Source organism: Pogona vitticeps, chromosome 5 (genome assembly GCF_051106095.1).
Source record: "Pogona vitticeps strain Pit_001003342236 chromosome 5, PviZW2.1, whole genome shotgun sequence".
In the NCBI taxonomy this organism is placed as follows: Eukaryota; Metazoa; Chordata; class Lepidosauria; order Squamata; family Agamidae; genus Pogona; species Pogona vitticeps.
This window is the reverse complement of record NC_135787.1, coordinates 170,799,298-170,824,554: the sequence shown is the minus strand read 5'-3', so window position 1 is coordinate 170,824,554 and position 25,257 is coordinate 170,799,298. Positions and strand designations below refer to the sequence as shown.

The 25,257-nt window shown below is 41.6% G+C and overlaps 1 protein-coding gene across 1 annotated transcript in view; it reads left to right on the top strand.

Annotated features, from left to right (window-relative positions):
- The first annotated feature begins 1,082 nt into the window (after positions 1 to 1,082).
- The window catches only part of C5H12orf75 (chromosome 5 C12orf75 homolog), a 34,072-nt gene continuing 9,897 nt past the window's right edge, over positions 1,083 to 25,257 (top strand). Inside the window, exons 1-2 of the mRNA XM_073000033.2 lie at positions 1,083 to 1,361; positions 19,973 to 19,997. Coding sequence (XP_072856134.1) covers positions 1,319 to 1,361; positions 19,973 to 19,997 — 68 coding nt within the window. The 5' untranslated portion in view covers positions 1,083 to 1,318. The remainder of the gene's footprint in view (positions 1,362 to 19,972; positions 19,998 to 25,257) is intronic.

Here is a 25,257-nt window from a genome sequence, read left to right as displayed (position 1 = left end):
TAGCTTGAAAAGTCTGTAAGTCAAGCTGTCTGTAAGTCAACGGTCCACTGTACAGTAGATCATTATAAAGTATTTGCAGTTGCAGCTGTGTTAGTCTGTGCAAGCATTTCTACAAGAAACACAAAACAAAACAAAAGCAGAACACCACATTTTAGAGACTGCTATATTTTAATTATAAGCTTTTGTGGAACATTGTCCATTTCTTTACACATAGGAGTAAGAATACAGAGACTTCATTCAAGGCTCAAAGAGAACATGGTGTTTAATTGCATTTCACACCTTGTAATGATTGATGCCCCCTGTTTCGTATTCAGTTCTTTTGAAGTCTGGTTCTGTAAACATTACAAGAAACACACACACACAAAAAGGAAATGGGGGAAAAGACAATGTGGCACTTTAAAGACTAGCTGCAAGCAGTAACATAGTACAGGGAATAACAGAGAAACAACACGTGGTAATATGGAGAATGGGAGACTTAACCTTTAAGCCTTGTTCTGAAAATATGGGTCTGGTAGTTGTGAAGGAAAATAACAGTAGATAAAAGCATATACTGATGGTTGTTGTGGGTTTTGTTCTTCCTGACGTTTCGCCAGTCTCTGTGGCCGGCATCTTCAGAGGACTGGAGTAGGAACTCTGTCCATGCTCTGTTCCTACTCCAGTCCTCTGAAGACGCGGGCCACAGAGACTGGCGAAACGTCAGGAAGAACAACCTTCAGAACACGGCCAAAGAGCCCGAAAAACCCACAACAACTATCAGATCCCGGCCGTGAAAGCCTTCGAGAAAAGGATATACCGTTTTTGTTTCAGAGCGAGGGCAAGCCTGCGGAGCCAGCGAGGCCCCTCAACCCAGCCACCAACGCTACAGAGGTTTGCGAACTGCTCCGGGGATTCGCTCGGCCAAAACTGGGGGCAAGAGGGCAATGGGCGGAGTCCTTCCATAACCGGGGAGGGCTCGCTCGGCGTTTGGGAGCCTCCCGCCGCCACTCTTCCTCCCTCGAAAAGCCCGCTCTCCTCCGCGCAGGCCAATGGGGAGGAGCCGTTCCAGCTGCAGGGGGCGCTGATAGGCTTCTAACGTCGCCAAGGTGACGGGTGGGGAAGGAGGCGGAGGCGCCGTCGGGGAGGGGGTGTCCCCACGGTGCCTTCTTGGGGCCGCCCTCCTGCTCTTGCCTCTCCCGCGGGGGCGGGGGCATCCCTTCCTTGGAGGCGGAGCGCTTCTCTTCCCCCCCCCCCCCTCGCTTCTTCCACCTTCGGAGGGGACGGAGAGCAAGAGCGCCTCAGCAGCCACCACCGAGCAGGCAGGCAGGCAGGCGGGCAGGCGATGGGTTGCGGGAACTCCACCGCCAGCAACGCCGGCAGCAGAGGTGAGGGAGGGGCGACGCGGGGCCAAGCGGGGGGGGGGGAAATCCCAGAGCCAAGCGGGGGGGGAATCCCAAGGAAGGAAAGGGCAAGGAGGAGAGCGGAGGAGGCGCGGTGGCAGAGCCGGAGGGACGGGGTGGGGGAATTGCTGAGGAAGAGGGGCGCCGGAGGTGCGGACAGGGGAGGGGCCGCTCACCTGAAGGGCGGTTTTGGGGGGGGGAAATAATACCCCGGGGAGCGGAGGGAGGTGTGCTCGGAGAGAGGCACAGCCGCCGGTGGAAGGAAGCCTCTTGGAGGCAAAAGCGAGCCGGCGTGAAGCTTTCTAGAAGTTGCTCTCCAAGCGAAGACTTCCCCCCCGGGGGGGGGGGGGGAAGAGAAACCCCGAATGATGAGCGGCTTCTCTCCTTTGCTGGCCGGGAAGGGAAGGAAACGGGCCCCCTTCTCGAACTGGATGGAAACTTCCCGCCACTCACCCGGGGGGGGGGAGCTTTTGGTGCTCCAGGTGTCCGGGCGGGAGGCACGAGGGTGCGGGAGCGACGCTTTGGGAATCCCCTCCACACACACACACACACACTCGCGCTTCCCCTTGGGAGCAACGAGGATCAGGAGTTGTGGGGCAACTACTCTCCGCCCCCCCGTTCTCTCCCCAGCCTGCCAGCTGTAGCGGGGAAGAGAGAAGTGGGGCGCGGGGCTTCGGTGAGGGGGGGGTCCCCGAGACCTGCTTTGCAAAAAAAATGCAAGACCATCTCCTGAAAAGACGTGCAGCTTCCTTTATTTAGATGAGGATGGTAATTGATCATACTCCTTTGATAAAAGTGCCGTTCTGGATAGTCTCAGACCGGATCGCATCTGACCAGGTACTGGACGGGGCAAAGAAGCAAGAGTGTGAAAAAGATGTCTGGAAGCAGTTTAGTGGCGCTCTGCAGCTGATTTTACAATATGACTTATCTTCTATTTAAAGTCCTCCAATTCCCCCCTTTCCCCTTAGTATAAAAGGCTCTTTTATTTCATCCGCTTAAGATGCAGAGCGCTCAAGGCAGGGATTGACTTCTGCATTCATGTGCTTGTTTGGCATGACATCTTCTTCTGAGATGAATGATGCTTTGGTTTATGCCTGTAATGATCTTGGGTTAGATCCATGGCAATTAAATTCAGCAGAGTTTTGCTCTGCTGAAAAAAAATTAAACTGATATACAATCCTTCATTTTGCCACCACCAGAGCTGTGATCGAATAATTTTAACTTCAGCCTGCTGAACTACCAGTGGCAAGTTGTATTTATGATATATGCTCAGAGGGTGTTTCACATTATGCTGTTGTATAAATATTCCTCTGGTTCTGGAACCAGAGGTTGTGAGTTCAATTCTCCACTGTGCCTCCAGGGCAAAGAGCCAACCTGTGTGACCTTGGGCAAGCTGCACAAGGATGCCCCCAGAAGGACCTGGTAAACTACATCTGTGTATTCTTTGCCTTGAAAAGGATCACCATAAATCAGAATTGAGCTGATGACACAAAATCGTCACCACTATCGTCATTCCAAGAATCTTCCCTTGACTGCGAAGTGTTATATTACGGGAGTACACTCTGTGAAGACTAGGGCACTGTTTCTCAGCCGTTGGGATAAGATGCCCATAATGCTTCTCACTGGTCCTCAAGACAAAGTGTTCTATTACTTTCATTGCATTATTATAGTTCTTTGTTGTTCTTTGCTTTGTCAGCATTTGTAGCTCTGGGAGGAAAGCAATGACAAACCTAAACAGCATCTTAAAAAACAGAGACATCACCTTGCCGAGGTCTGCATAGTCAAAGCTATGGTTTTTCCATTAGCGATGTATGGAAGTGAGAGCTGGACCATAAAGAAGGGTGACCGCCGAAGAACTGATGTTTTTGAATTGTGGTGCTGGAGGAGGCTCTTGAGAATCCCCTGGACTGCAAGGAGAACAAACCTATCCATTTTGAAGGAAATCAACCCTGAGTGCTCACTGGAAGGACAGATCCTGAAGCTGAGGCTCCAATACTTTGGCCATCTCATGAGAAGAGAAGACTCCCTGGAAAAGACCCTGATGTTGGGAAAGTGTGAAGGCAAGAGAAGAGGACGACAGAGGATGAGATGGTTGGACAGTGTCATCGAAGCTACCAACATAAATTTGACCCAACTCCGGGAGGCAGTGGAAGACAGGGTGGTCTGGTGTGCTCTGGTCCATGGGGTCACAAAGAATCAGACACGACTTAACAACTAAACAACAACAGCTATGCATATATCTACTAGTATTTTATTTATTTATTTATTGTATTTATACCCCGCCTATCTAGTCATTTCAACCACTCTAGGCATCACTTATACAAGTGATATAATACAATACAAATATAATATAATACAAATACAAGTCAGCCGCACTTACAGTTTTAGTAGAACTGATTCCCAAACGTGCTTTTGGTTTAATTCTCCTCCTATAGTTGATCCCCCTTTTTATCTAAAAGTATGGTGAATTGTCTAGAGTTGCGTTTTTTGGAGAAAAGTGGGATATGAATTAATCAAATAAATAAATTTTATTGCTGTATATCAATGGACACACTTGGGCATAAGCCCTTGTAAATGGCTTCCTACATTAAAATCATGTTCTTGCACCACTATAAAGCCATGCACTGGGAGATTTCTGTAGTGGAATCTGTGGGAACAGATGGGCCCTATGATTGATAGTAGTTTGGGGATAATCCTATGCAAAACTCATGTGGATCCATGAGGATCTATACTTTGGATGCTTGATTTTGCATGACCGAATAGCCATATGCTATCATTTTTGTATTTTAGTGTGTGGTCAGAGATGGGGCCGAAGATCGGACAGTGGTTGGAGATGATCTTGCAGAAAAATCAAGTGCATCCACGAACATCTCTGACTCATTTTGGTGTTTTGCACCATTTCAAAGCCATGTATTGGGGGACCAATTATTTCTTTCTTTAATCTGTGGGCAGAGATGGGACCTATGATTGGACAGTGTTTGGGAATGATTCTACATCAAAATCGTGTGGATTCCTTCATCAGATCCATGTTTTTACACCACTGCAAAGCCATGCACTGAAGGACCCATGATTTTTGTGGTGTAGTCTGTGGATGTAAATAGGATCTATGATCTGACAAGTGGTTTAGGGAGGATAACATCTAAAAATCATGTGGATCTGTAAATTACATGTTAACCAGGTAAACTGTGTGTTAAGATCATTCAAAGCAACAAATGGAAAAAATAGTAATTTCAGAGTTTAAATGAGTGAGCTCTGCTGTATATTATCTATTTTTAAAAATAGTTTTAAAAATATTTTGTCAGGCAGGAGTTAAAAATCTGTGTCCAGGAAAGAGTGAAATTATTTTTTACACTGAAGGCCATGTCAAAGTTAAAAGTGACAGATTTACATCTGCCCTGACTCCAGACACATTCTGATTGGCCAGAATGCTATGGTATGAGAATAGTGCCTTTTTATTTTATCTTTTTTCTATCAGCTGCAGATTTATGGTCACTCGTGTCTTTCCAGGGATAAAACGGTGTTATTTTTTTTTTTTACAAAATCAGAAAAACTTTTGCCCAAACCTCCCCAAATTTGGCACAGAGCTAGAACAGACGTTCTGCTACATGTATGTCAAATTTGGTGCTGAACTGGGGTCAAGTTTCATAGTTATACTTTTTTTGTTTGGGGCATTCCATCTTTTGATTTTGCTTTTAGAAATCTTTTTGCTATACAGACACACACACACACACGTGTGTGTGTGTGTGTGTGTGTGCGCGCGCGCGTGTGTGTGTAAAAGTGGCATGTTATATAGTGAAATCCTGTTGTGTAAATTTATGCCAGCATAATGTCGATCAGGCACCAGCAATATTTAATTGAAACTAATGGAAAACTTCCTATCCACCCCCCCCCCTTTTTTCAGGTTCAAAGACTCCCTAGGGCTCCCTTTTCTCCTGGGGAAGCCTTTGGGAGCCTCAGGATTCGGTGGGGGGGCTTTTAATAGTAAAAATCACTGCTGGATTGCCACTACCAGTGATGATTTTTTAAAAAAAACTGTTCAAGACATATCTTTATCTCAAGGCTCCCAAAGGTTTTCCCAGGACAAAAGGGAGCCCTAGGAAGTATTGGAACCTGAAATGGGAGAGTAAGAAACTTTCTGTTGTCAAATCAAATATTTTCGGTACCCAGTCTGGGTTACACTAGCATAAATTTACATCAACAGGATATTGCCGATAATGGGCCTAGCTACCAATGGCAGTTTTCTTAAAAGTGTAAACAGTCATAATATTGCCACTGGAAGTCTTGTTAAGAATTGCTCTTCTTACTTCTTTCAGGCATACCATATGTATAAAATGAAAATTTTCATTTTTATGTGTGAGAAGGATCTTGTTCATTGTATCAATGCCAGTTAAGATTCTCAAATTCCTGTTATTCGGGCTGCAAAGCTTACTCAATGTCAGGACTAATTTTTCCCCCATACTCTTGGTGGAAAAAGTATTAACATCTGTGCTGTTTTTTTAAAAAAAGTTATTTGTGCCAAAGACTCATTCAGTCATCACAGAATCAGCTAAAGTTAGCTGCTTTCAGCTAAACACTGATCTATTCTGGGTTCTCTTTATAGCATGAATTCTATGGCAAATATAAGATAAAATTAACTGGTACTGGGGAAATACTTCAGCATTTTGTCTATGTCCACCCAGTTCTTTTGAGACCACTTGCTCCAAGTAAATCTTTCACATTTCTGTAGCAACTTTAAAATCTCTGTTTGAGAAGACGCATGACAGCGTGCTTCTTGAAAGATCAAAGTGGTGCACTTACTTGTTTACTCTTATTTACTCAATTTACTTAGATTGAGAGTAGTCCTGGAAATGCACCTTTTGAAAGAAATCATTGCTAGTTATTATTTTCCTTTTACCAGAACTGCAACAGCGAAGAATAAATGCAACTAAGGAGGAGTTGAATTCCTTCTGCCATGATCTTTTACTAAGGATAGACAAAGATAAGTAAAGATAATTTAAAATAATTTTAAGGCATCATGACAGGAATTCACCAGATTTTATGTCATTTTTTCTCGTAAACAATCCATGGTGTTTGAATGGTAAGAGAACCACACATGTTGAAGAGGGACTGGTGAGGGTAGAAAGAAAAGAAAAAGACGGCAGTTCAGTTGCAGAATTTCATGACACAGCTCATGTTTTGGCAATTTCATCCCCAATGTGCTCCCTTTCAGATGTTTTGAAACAGAAATCCCACTATGCACAACCCATGATGAGATTGTGCAGTTGGTACACATCTGGAAAGTGCCAAGTTGGGGAAGGCAGAGTCCTCAAAGAACACTTTTGAAGGAGTCAACTATAAAATACACTGTTTGAGGGAAGAGTGATGTCAACCAAAGTATCATGGCCATTTCATCTGACAATCCTGCCTTTTCTAATGTGAAATAGTGACAATTAGCACAGAAAAGATTAATGGCATATTTATTTATATTTATTTATTTATTGGACTTATATACCGCCCCATAGCGCTACAAGCACTCTCCGGGCGGTTTACAATTTTTTTTTTAATTATACAGGCTACACATTGCCCCCCCCAGCAAGCTGGGTACTCATTTTACCGACCTCGGAAGGATGGAAGGCTGAGTCAACCTTGAGCCGGCTACCTGGGATTTGAACCCCAGGTCGTGAGCACAGTTTTAGCTGCAGTATCCCCCTTGCTAATACCATAAAAGGATTAGACTTTCAAGATCATTAATAAAGGAAATGCTTTCAGCCTTTTCTACTATAATAACTGGGGAAATGTGTTAAGCCTTTTCTACTAATGGTCTAGTCTCTGAGGTATGGTGGAACTGAGGGTGCCATCAGACGGGGATTTGTTGCTTGGTCTCGTCTGATTTGGGGATGGTTTGGTTCACTCCTTTTCCCAGCAACCATACAATGTACAGACAATTGCGAATGAGTCTGGCCCTGGTCCATGCTTACCCTCACCTTTCTGGGTCTCTGTTCGGAGCTACTGTGGTTTGGTTTGGTCTTGGTGTGGTCACTCTGTTTTAGTTCAGTTCCAGTGTGTAGACTTGAACCAGAGCAGATGGCTTTGTTACTTTGCTTAAACCACTTCATGATAATGGGAAATTGAAATCTTCCTCCTGCTCCCCTGTGGAGAGTGAAAGAAATGATCCAAAAGGATTTTTTTAAAAAAGCTCTTGTAAGGTAGCATCAAATTGGTTGCTTGGCAAGCCAATAAAGTACTATGCCACTTAGAAATAATTAAAGAAAAGCTTCTTTCCGCTGCCCCATGGATGAGGGGACAAGGGTGTGTGTGTTACTGTTTGTTTTCTAATTTCCTTTTTCCCCACTTTCACTTTAAAGGGAGCAAGGGCCAAATAGGGTCACTTGCAGTGCAGTGTGGTTTTGTGACCTGAAACCACCCAATTCTTGCATGTGGATGCAAGGATTGTCCCAAATGACGTACTCACCTCAAGGAGACCCTTATTTAGGACAATCTAGCCTGATACAGCTCAGGACAATCTGACCATCTAGCCGCACTCTTGAGATTGGAGTGATCTGATGTCTTGATAGGACTCTGAAGTCACTGACGTAGATCAGCTCCGAGACTCCAGAGCCTGTCAAGATATAGGCTCACTCCCCCTCGGTTTCACCAGACACATCAAGGTACAGTGGGGTCTTGACTTGAGAACTTAATCTGTATTGGAAGGCGGTTCTCAAGTCAAAAAGTCTGTAAGTCAAGTCTCCATTGACCTACAGTGCATTGAAAACCGATTAATCCCGTAACAGGCCGTTTTTGTTCCATTTTGGTTTTTTTCTGGTCTGTAAGTCAAATCTCAGTCTGCAAGTCAAACCTAAATTTTGTAGCCAGAGAAGTCTGTAACTCAAAAAGTCTGTAAGTCAAGCCGTCTGTAAGTCAAGGGTCCACTGTACTCTGTTGTTGGTTCACTTAACCTATTAAGGATGAAAGGCAAAACCAGCACCATCATTTTGTGAACAGTCTGTCATGTGTTGATCTGCCACATTGTTCACGGCACAAAGTTGAGAGCAGCCTTTCCTAATCTAATCCCCCCCCCTCCCATGACTGTTAGGTTAAAGCTCCTAGAATCCCCCAGTCCAACACATTTGGAGGGTAGCTGGTTATGGAGGATTGACTATGAGCATCAACCACCTATTGGTACTCTCTTCCTTTGGAGAGAAAACAGGTCCTTTGTAGTATGTACTCTGACCCCATTAGAACAGGAACTTAATTATGTGGAAATGCTCTTTGCAAACATGAATGTGCTGTGTGTTGATACTGGAGGAGGTTTTCTTTTCAATTTGCTTGGGTAGGTCAAACAGTAAAATTCTTTATAGCTGTTAAAAGAGCCTCAGTTCCAAGAATATTAAAGCTTTATGCCTGGGAAGAGAGTCATAACATTTGTGGATTTATATTTGCAAACTCGTTCTATAGTTTGTACTTTTTGTACAATTGACAACAAAATTAAACACAGTATTCTCTTGTGGGCCACACTCAAAAGGATAGTTTTGTTACATAGAATTATACATTATTGAGCATCATAAATCTAATTAACTGGCTTAAGTATATAACAGAAGAAATAGATCAATGTAAACTTAGAGATAAAAATAAGAACGGATCAGTTTTTCAGTTAACATCTCAATTTTTTTAAAAAAACAGTATTTTGAATAAGTGTTCAGTAATGTTGTCCTAAAGGCCGCATCTTGACCCACAAAGAAAATATATCCAGCCAATGTCTGTCTTGAAGAATCTTAACTGAGGTACAGTTCCACTTTTGCCCACAAATTGCATTCCTAAAGAAATACTGTTCTAAGCTGTACAACATTGAGATTTCCACACTTTACTGTTACCGTTTTTAAAGAATTTGTGTGTCAGGCCTGAGCTCTGCAGTATGTTTGTGTAACATACTAGAAAATAAGACCTAACCTGAAAATAAGCCCTAGTATGATTTTTCAGGATGCTCGTAATATAAGTCCTACCCCCCAAAATAAGCCCAGTTAACTGAAACCCCGCCCGCCACCATTGTGCAGCAACCAGAAAAAGATGACATGACTGTATTTGAATAGATGTAGATTGTTATATGAAAAAAATAAAACATCCCCTGAAAATAACCCCTACTGCGTTTTTTGCAGCAAAAATTAATATAAGACACTGTCTTATTTTCAGGGAAACATGGTAGATATAAGTATGCCAATTGTTTGTATTGACATCTTGTTTTTATACACCTTTGGGACTGCTGAGGGGGTCTCAGCAATCCCAAAGTTGTTTTTTAAATATTTCAATAAACAAAAAGAAGACATTAAAAAAAGCCTGGAAGGAAAAAGGAAAGTGAGTTTATGTGTGTGTCATAATGTACAATCTAGAAAATAAATTGGCTTTTGAGGAGTTGGCCATTCTCAACAGCTTTAAGGGCTCTATGTAACAAGATGAAGATAGAAACAATGAACACATATTCCACTTGAATACAGTACAGTGGTGGCTCGCTTAACAAGCGCACCATATAACGATGAATTCGCATAGTGATCCCTTTTTTTGGGATCGCTAATGCGAAGGCATCCCAACCGTCGCAATGGGCAAAACTCGCATTGCGATGCCCACGGAACAGCTGTTCGGCGGTTTCAAAATGGCCACCGGATGCCCAAAATGGCCGCGCGCAGCGTTTTCGCGCCCTGCCCTCGCTTACCGAGGGTGCGAAAATGGCTGCGGATGGGGAAAACTTTGCTTAACGGTGAGTACAGAAGCCATTGGAACGCATTAAACTAATTTTAATGCGTTCCAATGGCATTTTCCATCCCGTTTAGCGATGTTTTCTTATACCGATGGTTAATCCGGAACGGATTAACCTCGCTATGTGGGGCACCACTATATTATTTGGGAATTTGCAGATGAGTAAATCCCATATTTTGGAGTTCTTTGCATGTTTAATCAAATATTGGAGCAGGAAGATAGACTAGTTAGACATTGTTCCTGGGGGAAAAGCAAAAAGACAAAAAAGTGTGCTTCTTATATACCTCCTCGCTTAAAGCACTCTGTGGACCAGGGGTCTCAAACTGTGGCCCTCCAGATGTTCTTAGCCTACAGCTCCCAGAAGCCTTCAGCACCACCTCTGCTGGCCAGGATTTCTGGGAGTTGAAGTCCAAGAACATCTGGAGGGCCACAGTTTGAGACCCCTGCTTGACAGTTTACAAGTTAATAAGGCTACAAATTGCCCACCTCCCTCCCTGCAAGCTGGGTACTCATTTTACCGACCTCGGAAAGATAGAAGGCAGAGTTAACCTTGAGCCAGCTGCCTGGGATTGAACCCTGGGTTGGAAACACAGTTTTGACTACAGTATGGCAGTTTAACCACTGCACCATGAGGCAACTAAAAAAGAGATGTGTGATCCTTATGTAACACTTGTACATTCTATGCAATTATATTTTTATTTTGATATCTGTTAATGAACCTTACAAACATAATTTCACAAACTGTCTTTTCTATTTATATAATGGACAACACAAGCAATTATAACAATAGCAAAATGCTAGAATTTGTGCACCTAAATCCTTGGCAACAGCACCAATACAACAGTTGCTTGCAGAATTACAAAGTTCAAGTGTTTTTTTGAATTAAAATTCAGACAGACATCCAAAATATCTTCCTTAACTGGGTGGGTTGTGCTTAACAGAAGAATCAGTTCCACATACAGAATCTTTAAAACCCTACCAAGTTGACAAGGACCTTAGCCATCTAAGTGACAACAGCAATCCCACGCTTTCTGATTCAAATCTCTTGTTCACAGCCCTGCTTTTTCTTCGTCCCAGCCCTTTCAGGTAAACCAATATTTCACTTACACAATACAAATGAAGGAGAAAGCAATACCTTTATTAGATCACGAAAAAAATCAAATAATTGGATTTATCGACTGTCTCTTGATTAAACAATTTCCATCAGGGCTTGCAACAGGTTGCTGTGAAACTAACATGCTGCAAAACTGCTCAGTTTTTCCCTTCAGTGCCAATGTCCTGGACAAAACTTGAAAGTGTTACTCTCCCCTGCCCCCCTTAAAGAAAAAGGTTCCTGTTCTAGGGAAGAGCTGGGTGTGTGCTTAGCTCCACTTCCTGTTTTAATCTCTCGCCTTTAAAAACCTTTAAAAAAAAAAAAGCTTTTTCTCCCTAAAAGAAAGAGATTGGATTGCACAGTTTTTATCCAGTGAGACTGCAGAGTGACTTTGTGGGCCAGAGAAAGTGAGAGAGAAATAGGAAGGTTCACGGGCTTGGCAGCAGCATTTCAATTATTCAACTGGTTAATCATTGGGAACATCCGATAAGCCTGTTTATTTTGCTCATTGAAGGTTGAATGTTGTTTGGAAATGAAAAGTGTGGAAAAATAATTCCTCAGAATGCCAAGGATGAGAAAAAATTATGCTGACAGTACAACTAAGGAACTAAGGAATGGTTTCAGACTGGAATTTATATAGTATAAAATAGTGTTTTGGCTTTGTGAAGAATTGAGGCTATGTGGGGAGAGGTTGGATTTTTTTTTTCTGGGGAGTGGAATTCAATAATTCTTGAATTATTGATTCAGCTTTACTGACTCCTTTACCTTTAAAAAAATCTGGATTCTGTCTACTGTAGACTGGAAGAAAGCTATCTGCATTTTTTTAAGGCCAGCACTCCCAGAATATCCCAGTCACTCTATCATTCCCTACCATTCAAACAGTTTTTCCCTGCAAATCCTGAATTCTTTTTCCTAATTCACCAAGTTCTCTGAATGACGTGAGGTAGGAAAAGCGCCCACGCTGGATAGGGAACGTGTAGCCCAAAATAAGTAACTTTTTCAAGTTCTGGTTCTTACTGAGTGTTCTTGAGTTCTTTGAAGACTGGGAAACTGTTTTGTGGTTTTGAGCCATGTGTACTGACCAAGAACCTGTCGTGTGGAACTGAGTTGTGTTTTCCAAATTTGAAAGCTGTTGTACTGCCACACGCGTAGATTTGAACTGTGCTTTCTTAGCCAGACAGCTATTACATTGGTAGTTATTCACAAACGTGCATGGAATTGCATGGCACTTTGTATGCTTGATGCAAAACCTTCCAAGAACAACAGCCCTCCTCTCTTTATTTTGATCTGTCTTTGTTCGCACCTCCCTTGTCTTTGGCTCTATCCCATATCCATATACAGTACACTGCTGGAATATGCCCAACAAGACTCCTTGGGCCAAAAAACATTCACCACTGCTGTGTTACACCTTTCTGCTTATAGTGCTCTAAGCCAATGGTTCCTAAACTGTGTGCTGTCGCATCCTGGGGTGCTGCCAAACCCAGGGAGAGGCATTGTGGATCCTCAGAAGTACTTCCATGGAATCTGTGGAAGTGCATTCAGGCTGAGCTTCCACCCTCCCTTCTTCCCCCACTCACCCAAAGTATCATATTGGGGGAGCTGTGGCCAGTAGCCAGTAAGTCAAGGGAGCTGTGAATCAGAAAAAAGTTTGGGAAACACTGCTATAAGCATTTGTCTCCTCCAATTCTGCAGGTGATGATTATGACGATGAAGAAGATGAATCCAGATTTATGGCATTAGATGCATTTGAACCAACCCATAATCTCCTTTGAGCAAGCCTCCCATGGCAGTAAAGTGGCTGATTATTTTCCCTTCTCATACAACTAAATGTCTAAACATCAGCAAATGACAAAGTTTATCCCCTTAGTGATAAAATGTTTCATGTGCTGATTTCTGCAGATAAAGAACTGTTAAAGGCAGGAAAAGCAGACCAGGTTTTTTTCCCCTCTGTGGGAGGGGGAGAGTTGGCAACATTTTCCTGAGGTCATCCTGAATTTTGCTTAGGAAGGAATATTTGTAATGCAAATCTTCTGCTTCAAAAGTGCAATAATAGCTTCTGGAAGTATTCCGGATAAAATTACATGGCAGTGGACTATCGATTTTTATTGGAAAAAGATATAAAGTTTTATCCCGCTTCTGGTAATGACCTGAAAAATACCCTGAGGCTATGCCTTAATTTTCTGATAGAAAAATTAATAAATTAAACTTTAAAGACCAGAAGATGTAGCTAAGACATGGATCATGTGTGTTCTCCAAACTGGAGATCACATGCTGTTTTTATAACTAAATAGCTAAGGCTACTCTTCAGCCAAAAGATTCCAAGAAAATATATATTTTGAAAAAGTCACATGTATACATAGTGGTAAATCTATTCTTACAACATATCTGTATCTAAAGAATTTGGTAGAGTATGAAGAAGAGACTAAAGGCAATAGTCAGCTTGATGAATGCAGCTCTATGGTCATGAGGTTGATCGTGGGGGATGAGTCACTATAAAAAGCAATGCATGTGCTGTGCTGAGCCATGCCAAACTTTAGTTCTAGAATCTGGTTTTAAGGACAGACACTAGTTTTAGAACATCTGACCATGTGTATGGTGGGTTCTCATTTCTGCTGTATAATGGAATATGGTAGAAACCCCACTATGAGTATTTCTTAAAAATGTACTGTACGGCTTCACATACTATGAATACACTGGTCTTCAGCCTTGCACTCTCCAGGTGTGATGGATAACAAGTTGAGTTATTCATAGCCTGTGCCCATTCTGAGAGTTGGTGGACATTGTAGTTGAGCACATCTAAAAGGCTTGGGAAAGGCTGTCGTGGACGATTTACAGGTGTACCTAAATGTATTCTCTTAAAGTGTGCTAAAACATATAAAGCTGAAATGAAGCAAAGTCATATGTTCAAACATGTACCTTGTACACTTGCTGTAATATCTGTATTACAGCTTGTTGTTGAGTCTACCCCCGCTGGGAAATGTAGATTTGTTACCACATAGTACACAAGGCTGCCTTCAGGGAGGATCTGCTGCATTTTGCATCATCACCTTGTCCATTTTCTTATGGCTTTGTTTTGATTTGTTCCTATGTTCTGCCTGTATTGAAGTGCATATGCCCGTATCAGTATTGTGACAGGAAACTGAGACAGACAATGGCAGGCTTGGAAACCTACTCAAAAGTGGGTGAGCTTCTGCATAAGTCTCCAACTTGTCATTGCAAGCATTATATGTAAGAGTAAGAATTGATGGATGGGCTCCTTCCTCATGCAGATTTTTTTTTTGCACGAGTTTTGTTTGACATGGCTTCTCTTGGGGCAGATAATTCTGCTACCCTGGAAGTGATGGAATAGAGTACAAGCTGGAAAACAACAAGGGTGGAACAGCAAATCAGGCAGAGAGGCAACCAGCAACCTTCTATGAGTGGCTTCTTTGCCCTGATAGACTAGTATGGTTTAATGGAGGTATAATTACAATTTATTTTTAATTAATTACTTAAAGCATCCTAATATCCACTTTTGAATGTAATTTAATATTTGTATATCCTTCTGTATATTTGGTGATCAGCCCTTTGTTCCATTTTCTTCTCTGACACAATTCTCATGTACCCATGCCACATAGATAAATAAGAATCACAGAACTTTGGGACTCTTAAACTGTGCCCTCCCAAAACATTGGTAATTCCCATCAGAAATATCCAGTGCCAAGCTGTTGTTGCTTTAGAGATACAGTAAACACTTTGATGTCTTCTATGAACAATGCTGCAAAATATTCTGGATTTCTAAATTGTTATTTTCCATTTCCAGGAGTAAATACACCTTGTGTGTGTGTGTGTGTGTGTGTGTGTGTGTGTTATATAAGATGTTGTTATGGGTTCTGTGTGGAAGGACTTGATAAAACTCTTATTAGAAGTGAACAATATCTAGGGACCACTTTTCACTACTGAGACCCTCTGGTGATTGTCAGGACAAAGGAAAAAAACAATTAAAAAAAGGTAGATGGGCCCCCCAATAGCAGTACAACACTTCTACCCACCCCTAATATATAGAAATCATTGTTATTTTGAACTGAAATGCAGTCATAGTTTCCCATGCAGCAGCATCATACTTGTTTACATGTATTGATCATACTGTTTTTTTTTCTCTTCTATGAATGAGAGCGACTTTTTAAAAAGAAAATTCATAGGCAGAATAGTCAGCAAGCATCCCTCCATGGTGTAAGCTGCTCAGGTCAATGTGGGGGCCAGGTAGTAAAGTATTTGGCCAGAATCTTGCTGGAGATTCATGCCAGTATAAAAGTAAATATATAGTATTTATATAAATATATAAACTGCAGCAGCACATGGCTGCTAAATTAACAGGTTTCTAGCCACATTCTCCATCTTGCTGACTGATATCTGACATAAAAACATCAGAAGAGCCCTGCTGGATCATGCGAAGGGTCCATCTAGTCCAGCTTCCTGTGTCTCACGGTGGCCCCACCAGATGCCTCTGGGAGCACACGAGACAACTAGATACCTGTCTCCTGATACCCCTCCCCTGCATCTGGCATTTTGGAGTACCTTCCTTTTAAGCCTGGAGATTATACATCCCCATCATGGCTTGTAACCTGCAATGGACTTTTCCTCCAGGACTTTTTTCAATCCCGTTTTAAAGGCATCTAGGCCAGATGCCATCACCACATCCTGTGGCAAGGAGTGACTAATGGTTAATCCATAGCAATTCACCACTAGAATTTATGCCACTGCACTTTCAGTGGAATAAATGCCCTGAAAGATTCTGGCCATTGTGATTTAGTGGGGAAGTGCAGATTGCAAAGTCCTAGAATCTTTCAGAGTTTTAAAGAGCCATTGCCTTGAAGATTCCTTTCATTATAAAAAGGAGTCATCCGAGATGTCTTTTCTGTTGATGTCTGCTCCCCAGGGCCAATACCACAACCCTGATTATGCATCCTTCCATAGCCCTTTTTTCTTTTTCCCAGTAAAAGCAAAAAAGCAAAGCATGCTGCTTATATACCGTCCCATAGCACTTCAAGCACTCTCTGGGCGGTTTACAAGTTAATTATGCAGACTACACATTGCCCCCCCCCCAGTGAGCTGGGTACTCGTTTTACCGACCTCGGAAGGATAGAAGGCTGAGTCAACCTTGAGCCGGCTCCCAGGTAGTGAGCACAGTTTTGGCTGCAGTACAGCTGTTTAACCACTGCGCCACGAGGCAAGAAAAGCAATAATTGGTGTTGGGCAAGGTGGAAAAAGACCAATGATTTTTTTAAAAAATCAAATTGATTCAAACCACTGTTGAAATCATGATATAATTTTTCTTTAAAAAAATTAACTTGTCAAAAATATAATTTTTAACATTTAGTCTTGGGCATACCAACCTTATGCTGTAGATGGTCAGAATATTTTTGTCCATCTATCCCAGTACTCTGACTAGCAGTGGTTCTCTGGGATCGTAGGCAGAGGAAGGTCTTTCCTTTCACCTAGTATTCAAGAAAGCCTTTTTTTAAGGAAACATGCTGGAGGTCAAACGTGGGATCCTCTTCATACTATGCACTAAACTATAGCTCTCTTATTTCGCTCCAGGCCTGATTCATATCTGAAGCCACTGCATAAAAAAGGCTCTGTTTTTTGGGGTGGTTTTTTTTTTTTGTTTTTTTTTTTTTTGCAATCCATCCCTTCTCTTTTAAAAAGATGCAGCTATTTAAGTCAGTGAAAAGAGAGGAAAAGAGCATTTTTAATATTGTGAATGTAGAAGAAGAGCAAGACAGACAAGCTGAAAATGGACCTGTGGAATGCAGTTCTTGATTTATATAATTATGCTATATCATCCTATTACATGCCTGTGATCCCATGGCATGGTTCGCCTCAGCCTTACCCAAAACTAGTATATTCTGGGTGCAGAATGCTGAAAGCTAAACTTAAATCACAATAACAAATTGTATTAGTTAAGGAAGGACCACTTGTATTCCTTGTTGTTTGACAAGTCACACAACATGTGATAAGGAATAGAAACAGTGACTCCCCAGCTAATGATAATTAGCTGCTCTGATTTGTGTTGATTCACTTATGCTGCTGTACCTAAGTGTCAAGAGGTCCATGTAGTGTGTTTGGCGGTTAAGCCATATAGGCAGGAATCAGAGGAGTCATGACTTCTGAAGCAAGACTATTTTTATTAACATGTAACAACGGGTTGTCAATAACTTCTGTGGGTTCCAACAACTCCCACTCATTAAACCTTTTTTTCTATTAGTCCATCTTTGTTGACAGTATAATCTTGTTTTAGAATGGGGGAGCCGGTCCAAAGCGCTCCTTGTCGGTGGGCTTCCGAAGGGGGGCACTCAATACCGCGCAAAGAGTTCCACAACAGGGGTGGCGAGCCCAATCCCCCTCGGGTGGTGGCTTGTCGAAAGTCACGTCAGGGCGCACCACCTTCCTCCAGTGACCTCGGCCCCTCGGGAAAACTACCATGGTCCATTTTAATGTCTCTTGCACCACCACACCTCCAGGCTTCAGAATCGGGTCTGGCAGCAGTCCTTCCACTTTTAAGTTCCGGAAATTATCTATCAAACTCTTTACATCTTTCACCTTAGCCTCCTCTTTCTCTCTCCTCCTCATGCCTGTTACAACTTGAAAGTCCCGTGCTATTCCCCCTGTATTTAAGTCCTCCTCCCACACTTCAACCCATTGTTCTGCCTCCTTCCCTTCCCCTTCCTCTGACAGGCAGACCTCCGTTTTAACTTCTTCCTGTGTTTCCTGTGCCTCTAACTTTTCTTTCTTTGCTTTTTCCTCTTTGGTGTCCTTTTCAGTGGGAGGAGACGGCGCACTCGGAATCTCTTGTCCTTCACACTAAGCAATACAATTCTGCTGATTATTACTATAGGACATTATACTTTGGGAGAGCTTGCCAATAGCATTTTTAAAAATTACTCATTCCACATGGATTACTTTAAAAATAGCTAATGCATAGATAAGATGTTACATTATGTGCTACTGATGAGTAGAAAAGCAGTAAGTAACGTATTGTACCAAGATTTGGGGGGCAGGGGAGAGCAATGCATTGGCTTCTGTAACACCAGTATTGTTCTGGCTATAGGTGAAGGAATAAATAGGAAGAAATGAAAGACTTGGCAAATTACTTGGAAATTGCTAGATTTCCTACTGATGGAGTGATGAAGAGTGTGGGGAAAGATGCTTTTCAGTTATATTCCATGCATGTAATCATTCAAAGATGTTTGGACAACCATACTTGTTCTTGGTCAAGAACATGCCAACCAATCAAGATTATTTGCTAATAATAGTTCTTTGAGTTGTATGTTTCCTGTGAATCAATGAAATCTGAAGGCTGACTCATATATTCCAGACCTAAAACACAAGCTGTTATGGAAAAGATGGGAAATAATTCACTATTGCTCTGCTATTTATCACTTCAAATGAAGTTAACTAAGCCTTCTCTGAACCACCTGGAGTCTCTTTTTGTTCTTGGCCCTCTCTGTATGTTCATCATTTTAAAGAAGAGACTCCTGTGAATGCTCTTAAATTGGGTAGCCCTAAGCTCCTCCTAGACAGCATCTTAAAAAGCAGAGACATCACCTTGCTGACAAAGGTCCACATAGTCAAAGCAATGGTTTTTCCAGTAATGATGTATGGAACTGAGAACTGGACCATAAAGAAGGCTGACCACTGAAGAATTTATGCTTTTGAATTGTGGTGATGGAAGAGACTCTTGAGAGTCCCCTTGACTGCAGAGAGAACAAACCTATGCATTTTGAAAGAAATCAACCCTGAGTGCTCACTGGAAGGACAGATCCTGAAGCTGAGGGTCCAGTACTTTGGCCATCTCATGAGAAGAGAAGACTCCCTGGAAAAGACCCTGATGTTGGGAAAGTGTGAAGGCAAGAGGAGAAGGGGACGACAGAGGACGAGATGGTTGGACAGTGTCATGGAAGCTACCAACATGAATTTGACCAAACTCTGGGAGGCAGTGGAAAACAGGAGGGCCTGGAGTGCTCTGGTCCATGGGGTCACAAAGAGTAGGACATGACTTAACAACTAAACAACAAACAATAACAAAGCTCCTACTGTGAGTTATGTCACTCTGTGTTGGGTCTTTCCTCCTCTATCTGCCATTCCAGTTTCTTTTTCTGCAGCAGGACAAAAGCATCCAGTTCTGGAAAGGAAAATAAAAGCAACTGAGAGACTAAAGTCTCTAAGTCTAAAGTGTCTCTTGGGTGGCCAGATCTGTCCTAGGAGCTCCTGCTTGCTAACTTGTATAATGGAGTGGTGACTCAAATGCCTAATATAGATATTCCATCTGCTGAAGGGAAAAGGGGTCTTATTGTTTCTTCATATGGAAGAGATAGACATCTTACCAGTTGGCGGTAGTGATAGGGTCAGTCCAGCCATTTAGCTAGGTTAAGTGGCCTACTTCAGGTGGTAGCATGGCTCTAGTCTGATGTCAGAACCAGTCGCCCTCCAGACACTGCAGGACTACAACTTCCATCATCCCTGACCATTGGCGATGCTGGCTAGAGCTACTGAAAGTTCTCATCCACCAGTATCTGGGGTTCCACAGGTTTGCCACCTTTGCTCATTCGTGTATTTATTTTGCTTCTGACTTGTTATATTCTGACTTTCCTAGGTTGAGCTGAAGGCAGTGTATATGACTATCCTTTTCATTGCTTCCTTCTCACAGCAACCAAGATAGGAAAGAATAAAAGAAAGCCTGCATTGTTAATTTTGTTTATAATCATGTCTTGATGCTGTTTTTCCCCCATTCTAGATGCTGCAGGAACAACAAAAGATGTGTAAGTATATGCACATTTGCATTATCTCTTTATATATATATATAGTAAAAAAATTACTGGGGCAGGTAATGAGTTCATGGTGGCTTCTAGGCTAGTCAGATGTTGAGGTCACAGTTATTCAAGATGCAGGAGCCTAATCTCCTTTCTCACTTGGTCACCCAGGTAGATCTGCTCTTCTCCCTGCTCCATTCCTTTGACCTCTCACCTTGCTTTGCACTGCCAGACAGGGCTCCAGATGTGCCATGGAACGGATGAGTAGATGAAGGAACAAGGTGAATGCAAGGAGACACAGCTGTACAGGTTCAGCATGTGTTTCCTAGTTGAAAGATGGCTACCCTGCTTCTAGTACTCAGGGCTCTTTCTTACCTTTGTCTTCTCTTAGTCTTCTTCTAGTTGTCCCTTTTACACCTTTGTCATTTTTAATCCCTCTTAATTTTAGCAGCTTTACTTCTTGATTTATTTCTTGGTTTGGTTTAGCTTCTCGTTGCTGTATTCCACAACTTTAGTTTTGCATTGGTTGAAATGTTGTTGTGCAGCTATGTTTGTGGAGCAGGAATGATTTAGAGCAAATGATTGCCTGTTCTACAGTGCAATGTATGAGTACTTATCTTCATGTTCTATGGCTTATCTACTGGATTCTTAACCATCTTAGATATTCAGTCTTTATTTGGGGCTGTTATTGTAATACCAGCTATCAGTTAGTGGAGGCTAGATGGGAGAAACCTAAACAACTCAGCCCTTAACTGCTTCTGACTCGAAGCATCTTGTAAATGTAATATTTTGGACAGAAGCAAAAAAAAACCCCACACTTTTGTGGACGGTGCCAACTAGCAACCTCATAAACAAATGAGACCTTGAAGCCTACCAGTCACAACAGAATCTGGAGTGACAGAGAGAACACAAATGACACTAATCTGTTAATTTCTCTCCTTTTCCTTGCATTCCTTTTATGTTTGAAATTCACATGACTTCTAGAAGTACAGTATCTTAAGGTTCAAACAGGGTAGTAGAAGAAGAACTACAATATATTCGCGAAGGCTTTCACGGCCAGGATCTAATGGTTGTTCTGGGTTTTTCGGGCTCTTTGGCCGTGTTCTGAAGGTTGTTCTTCCTAACGTTTCGCCAGTCTCTGTGGCCGACATCTTCAGAGGACAGCAACCTGCCCAAAAAACCCAGAACAACCAAAAACTACAATGTTTTATATTCTGAAAATAACAAAGACTCTTGTGGCACCTTAAGACTAGCAGATTTATTTTAATCATGAGTTTTCATGGATTACAATCTGCTTCTCCAGATGCACGGAATATAAATTTAGAACTTCAGCTATATACTGTATGCACAACTGATGTGACTATTTGTGAATGGGTGATATGACTGAATAAAAATGACAGTTGTATTATTGACACTGGCTAAAAACAACATAGACATCTTTATAATAAGACAGTTAGCACATGATAAATATCTGTTATCCAACATCTGCTGAGCAATGGAAATAGTCAAGCTGTGAGCTCTCCTTTCAAGAAACATGTTTCTTCTGCCTTTTTGTGCTGAAACTAGGATGGCCTGTTGAATCTTGTAGGCTTACAAACATTTAACTGTGCACAAAAGCATGGCGGGAAATGGTGTATTAGTACATGCCCTGTGCTGCAAGAAACCATTGGCCTGAGTTTAACTGTGTGTTTAAACTAGAACCTATTATTTCTGCCAGAATCAGCGAACTTTCTACTTGTAGCATCCGAAATACCCTAAAGCCCTTGTTCAGAAGCCTGAGAAACTTACGGCAGGAGGGTTTTAAAAAATAAAAACAAATGGAAGACTGCAGAACAAACAAGAGAGAGACTCCAGTATACTGTTGTAAAAATGGTCCAATATGCAAGTGGCACCAAAATGGATGAAACTCCATGAGTGTGACATTGCCTTGGTAGCTGTTTGCTTTTCATGTGCATTTCATCTGGATCTTCCTATACAGTTGGTTCTCAGATTGGGAGCTGGGCCTAGTATGGAGTAGCTCCTGAGGTGTACTCAATTTATAACCCATTTACTGAGCTTTGGCAGTGCAGTCACCTTGTCTCCTTGAGGGCAGAGAAGAAGTCACCCTAGAATAAAATACAGTGGTGCCCCGCATGACGATAATCCGTTCTGTCAAAATCACTGTACAGCGAAATTGTCCTCATGTGGAAAAAAAAACCATTGGAATGCATTTAAAACTGGTTAATGCATTCCAATGGGGAAATACCTCATGGTCCACCGAAGATTGCCCATAGAGAACTGCCGATCAGATGTTTATAATCGCTGTTTTGCGGAGGGAAGCCATTTTGCGAAGGGAAGCCATTTTGCGGAGCCGGAAAAAACCATCGTTTTGCGAACAAACGGTTCACGAAACAGGGACCTAATCAACATAAAGCGAAAAAACCCCATAGGAACCATCGTTTTGCAATCGCTATAGTGATCACAAAAAATTGTCGTCAAGTGATTTCATCGTCATGCGGGGTCGTCGTCATGTATGTGGAAGATGGAAGTGAAATTGAGTAAATGGACCTGTAACAAAATGTTGCAATAGAGTATTCCTGTATAGACTTCAGATAGCAATGCCCTTTCATAGAACACTTCATTTCATCTCCCAGGTTTTTATCACTCAGCGTTCTTGTATTCACTTAACATGCTCAGTTCTCACTTTTGGTCTCTCCACGCAAGATTTAAGTTTAGTTTTTCTACAGTTTTCTGTACTGCAAAATGTATGATCTACAACAAGCCTGCTGACACCCTCTTTTTTGTGTGGCGATGGTACTGTTATGGATGTTTAGATAATTGAGTTTGCTATTAAACTAGTAGATGGAATTCTGAGCCCCCGTTATCATTGTCAAATATTATTGATATATTCCAAAAATAAAGAATAATATTTCATCAATTCTGAGAGGTCACACAAAAGGCATTCTTTTCATTCTTCCAAGTTTTTAGAATAAAACAACTGAATTATATCCAGACTTGGTTGTGCAAAGTACATGGAAGTTCCATTAACTTCCATGCAATATGTATGTGTATCACTGGAAGCAGAATTGAAGCCTATGTGGCTGTCATCATTTCTAGCAAGAGAAGAGATGTAAAATTTCCAGAAATGTTGAAGCCATATAAAACGGCCGGGGGGGGGGGGAGAAAAATTGGGGAAAACACAGTTTTATTTTCCATTTTTTCCCAAAATGTGGCCTCACAATTTCTGGAAATTTTACATCTCTAAGCAAGACAGCTAACTCCAGTACTGTATAGCTTAATATATTGGGATATTGGGCAGGCATTAATTGGATGTGGTGGAGAAACCAGTGGGATTTTTGAGGACCTCCTTCCCTTAAAAGTATGTTTCGAATATTTGTGGTCACAGTCTATTACAGAGCTTTAAAGTTGGCAAAGAATCCCTTTCCTTAGCAGTTAGTTAGGTTATACCAGGAATTGCTAGGCTTTCTGGTGGCCCATTAAATATACTTTCTCTATTCATTCATCAGGTATGAGAGCCATATAGTCTCCATCCACAAGAAATGTTGTGGCAGATTTGCAGAAACACAAAAAAAATTAGTTCAGGGGGAAAAGCAGCTGAATAAAGCCAGACCATCAATTAAGAACACAGCATGAGGTACCATGTTTCCCCAAAAATAAGACAGGGTCTTATATTAATTTTTGCTCCGAAAAATGCATTAGAACTTATTTTCAGGGAATGCTTTATTTTATTAATGTACAACAACCTACCTTTATTCAAATACAGTCATGTCATCTTTTTCTGGTCGCTGCACAATGGTAGAGGGCAGGGTTTCACTTAACTGGGGCTTATTTTGGGGGCAGGGCTTATATTACGAGCATCCTTAAAATCATACTAGGGCTTATTTTCAGGGAAAGGGTATTAGAATGAAATAAAGCAGCAGGAGGAGAGCAAATGGAACATAATCCTGTTAAAGAGTGTGACTAGCTGACATCCTAAATCAGAGCCCTCTGCACAGCAATGTTTTGTGGCAGGCCCCACTTACAGACTGCCTACAATATCTCAGGTAAACACTTATGGGAAGTAATCCTGAATTCCTAATTTAGTGTTTGCCAAACCTCTTATACATCTCCCACCTTTATTAAACTCTCTGTTGTATTCTACTTAAATATGGTTGATTAAAGTGGAGGCAAGATTAATTTAGATTAATCTGGTTTTGTTCCAATTACACTTAAATATTTGCAGTATAAACCAATATAGCCTTCTCTGCTGTGCCAAAAGGCAGTGTTTAGAACAGGAGAAACTGTTCACTACCAAACTAGCAAATGGAACATGGAATAAATATGCAATGCATACTTCTATAGTCTGAATATAATAAGCTTAGGTTCATTTGTGCACTGTAGAAATGTGAATGTTATCTCAAACCACTTCTGTCTGTTTGGGGATCTATAGTGCAGGCTTATAATACCTGTACTGTGATCAGGAGTGTTGAGCCTATTGTATTTACTATTTGATTTGATTATTTATTAGATTTTTATCCCGCCTGGAGTTAATTACATTACTGTGTACATCCTCAACCCCATGGAACCTGGGGCTTTTGCGGAGAGGGTTCTTTGTTTTGTTGGGTTTTGCTTTGATGTTGTGATGTGTGAAGCAGATCTTCCTCTTCTCAACCACCAGGCAGTCAGTCCTTTGCACTGGTGTAACAAACGGTGAGATTTTTTACAGCCTCCTCAACCTCTAGATCAATGGCCAAATCACCAAACAGCCAAAAAAAAATTTTTTAAAAAAATCAGTAGACTGTGGCCTTAAAAGTCTTTTCTAAATTATAAATAACATCATTTACATTTTGATGACTCCCTACTAAGTGCTCTTCAATCAGCCAGTCAATTAAAAAAAAACTCTTCAAAGGTCAGTGGAAATCTATGATTTACTTAGATGTGTAGTCTCATCCCATGATAATCACAGTCATGTCCTTTGTGGATAATTCCTTCCATTGATTTTTCCTCCTCTGAATAAGTACTTTTTTCTTCTGTATACTTCTAAGCCATTTCATTTGCAGTACCTTTCCAGTTTTCCTCTTATGTTTCATATTACAGTGGTCAACATACAACAATATACTTTTGGTACCCAATGCCAGTAGAATTGGAATTCCATCTTCCCTTTCCTGCTGGAACCCTGCAAAGTGCAGAAAAACTTATTTCAGAGAAGATTTTTAGAATGTAGAAAGGTTGCAGGAGGGAGAAGTATACCATTTGATTTCATTTAATGGTCCTCATACAGTGATTTTAG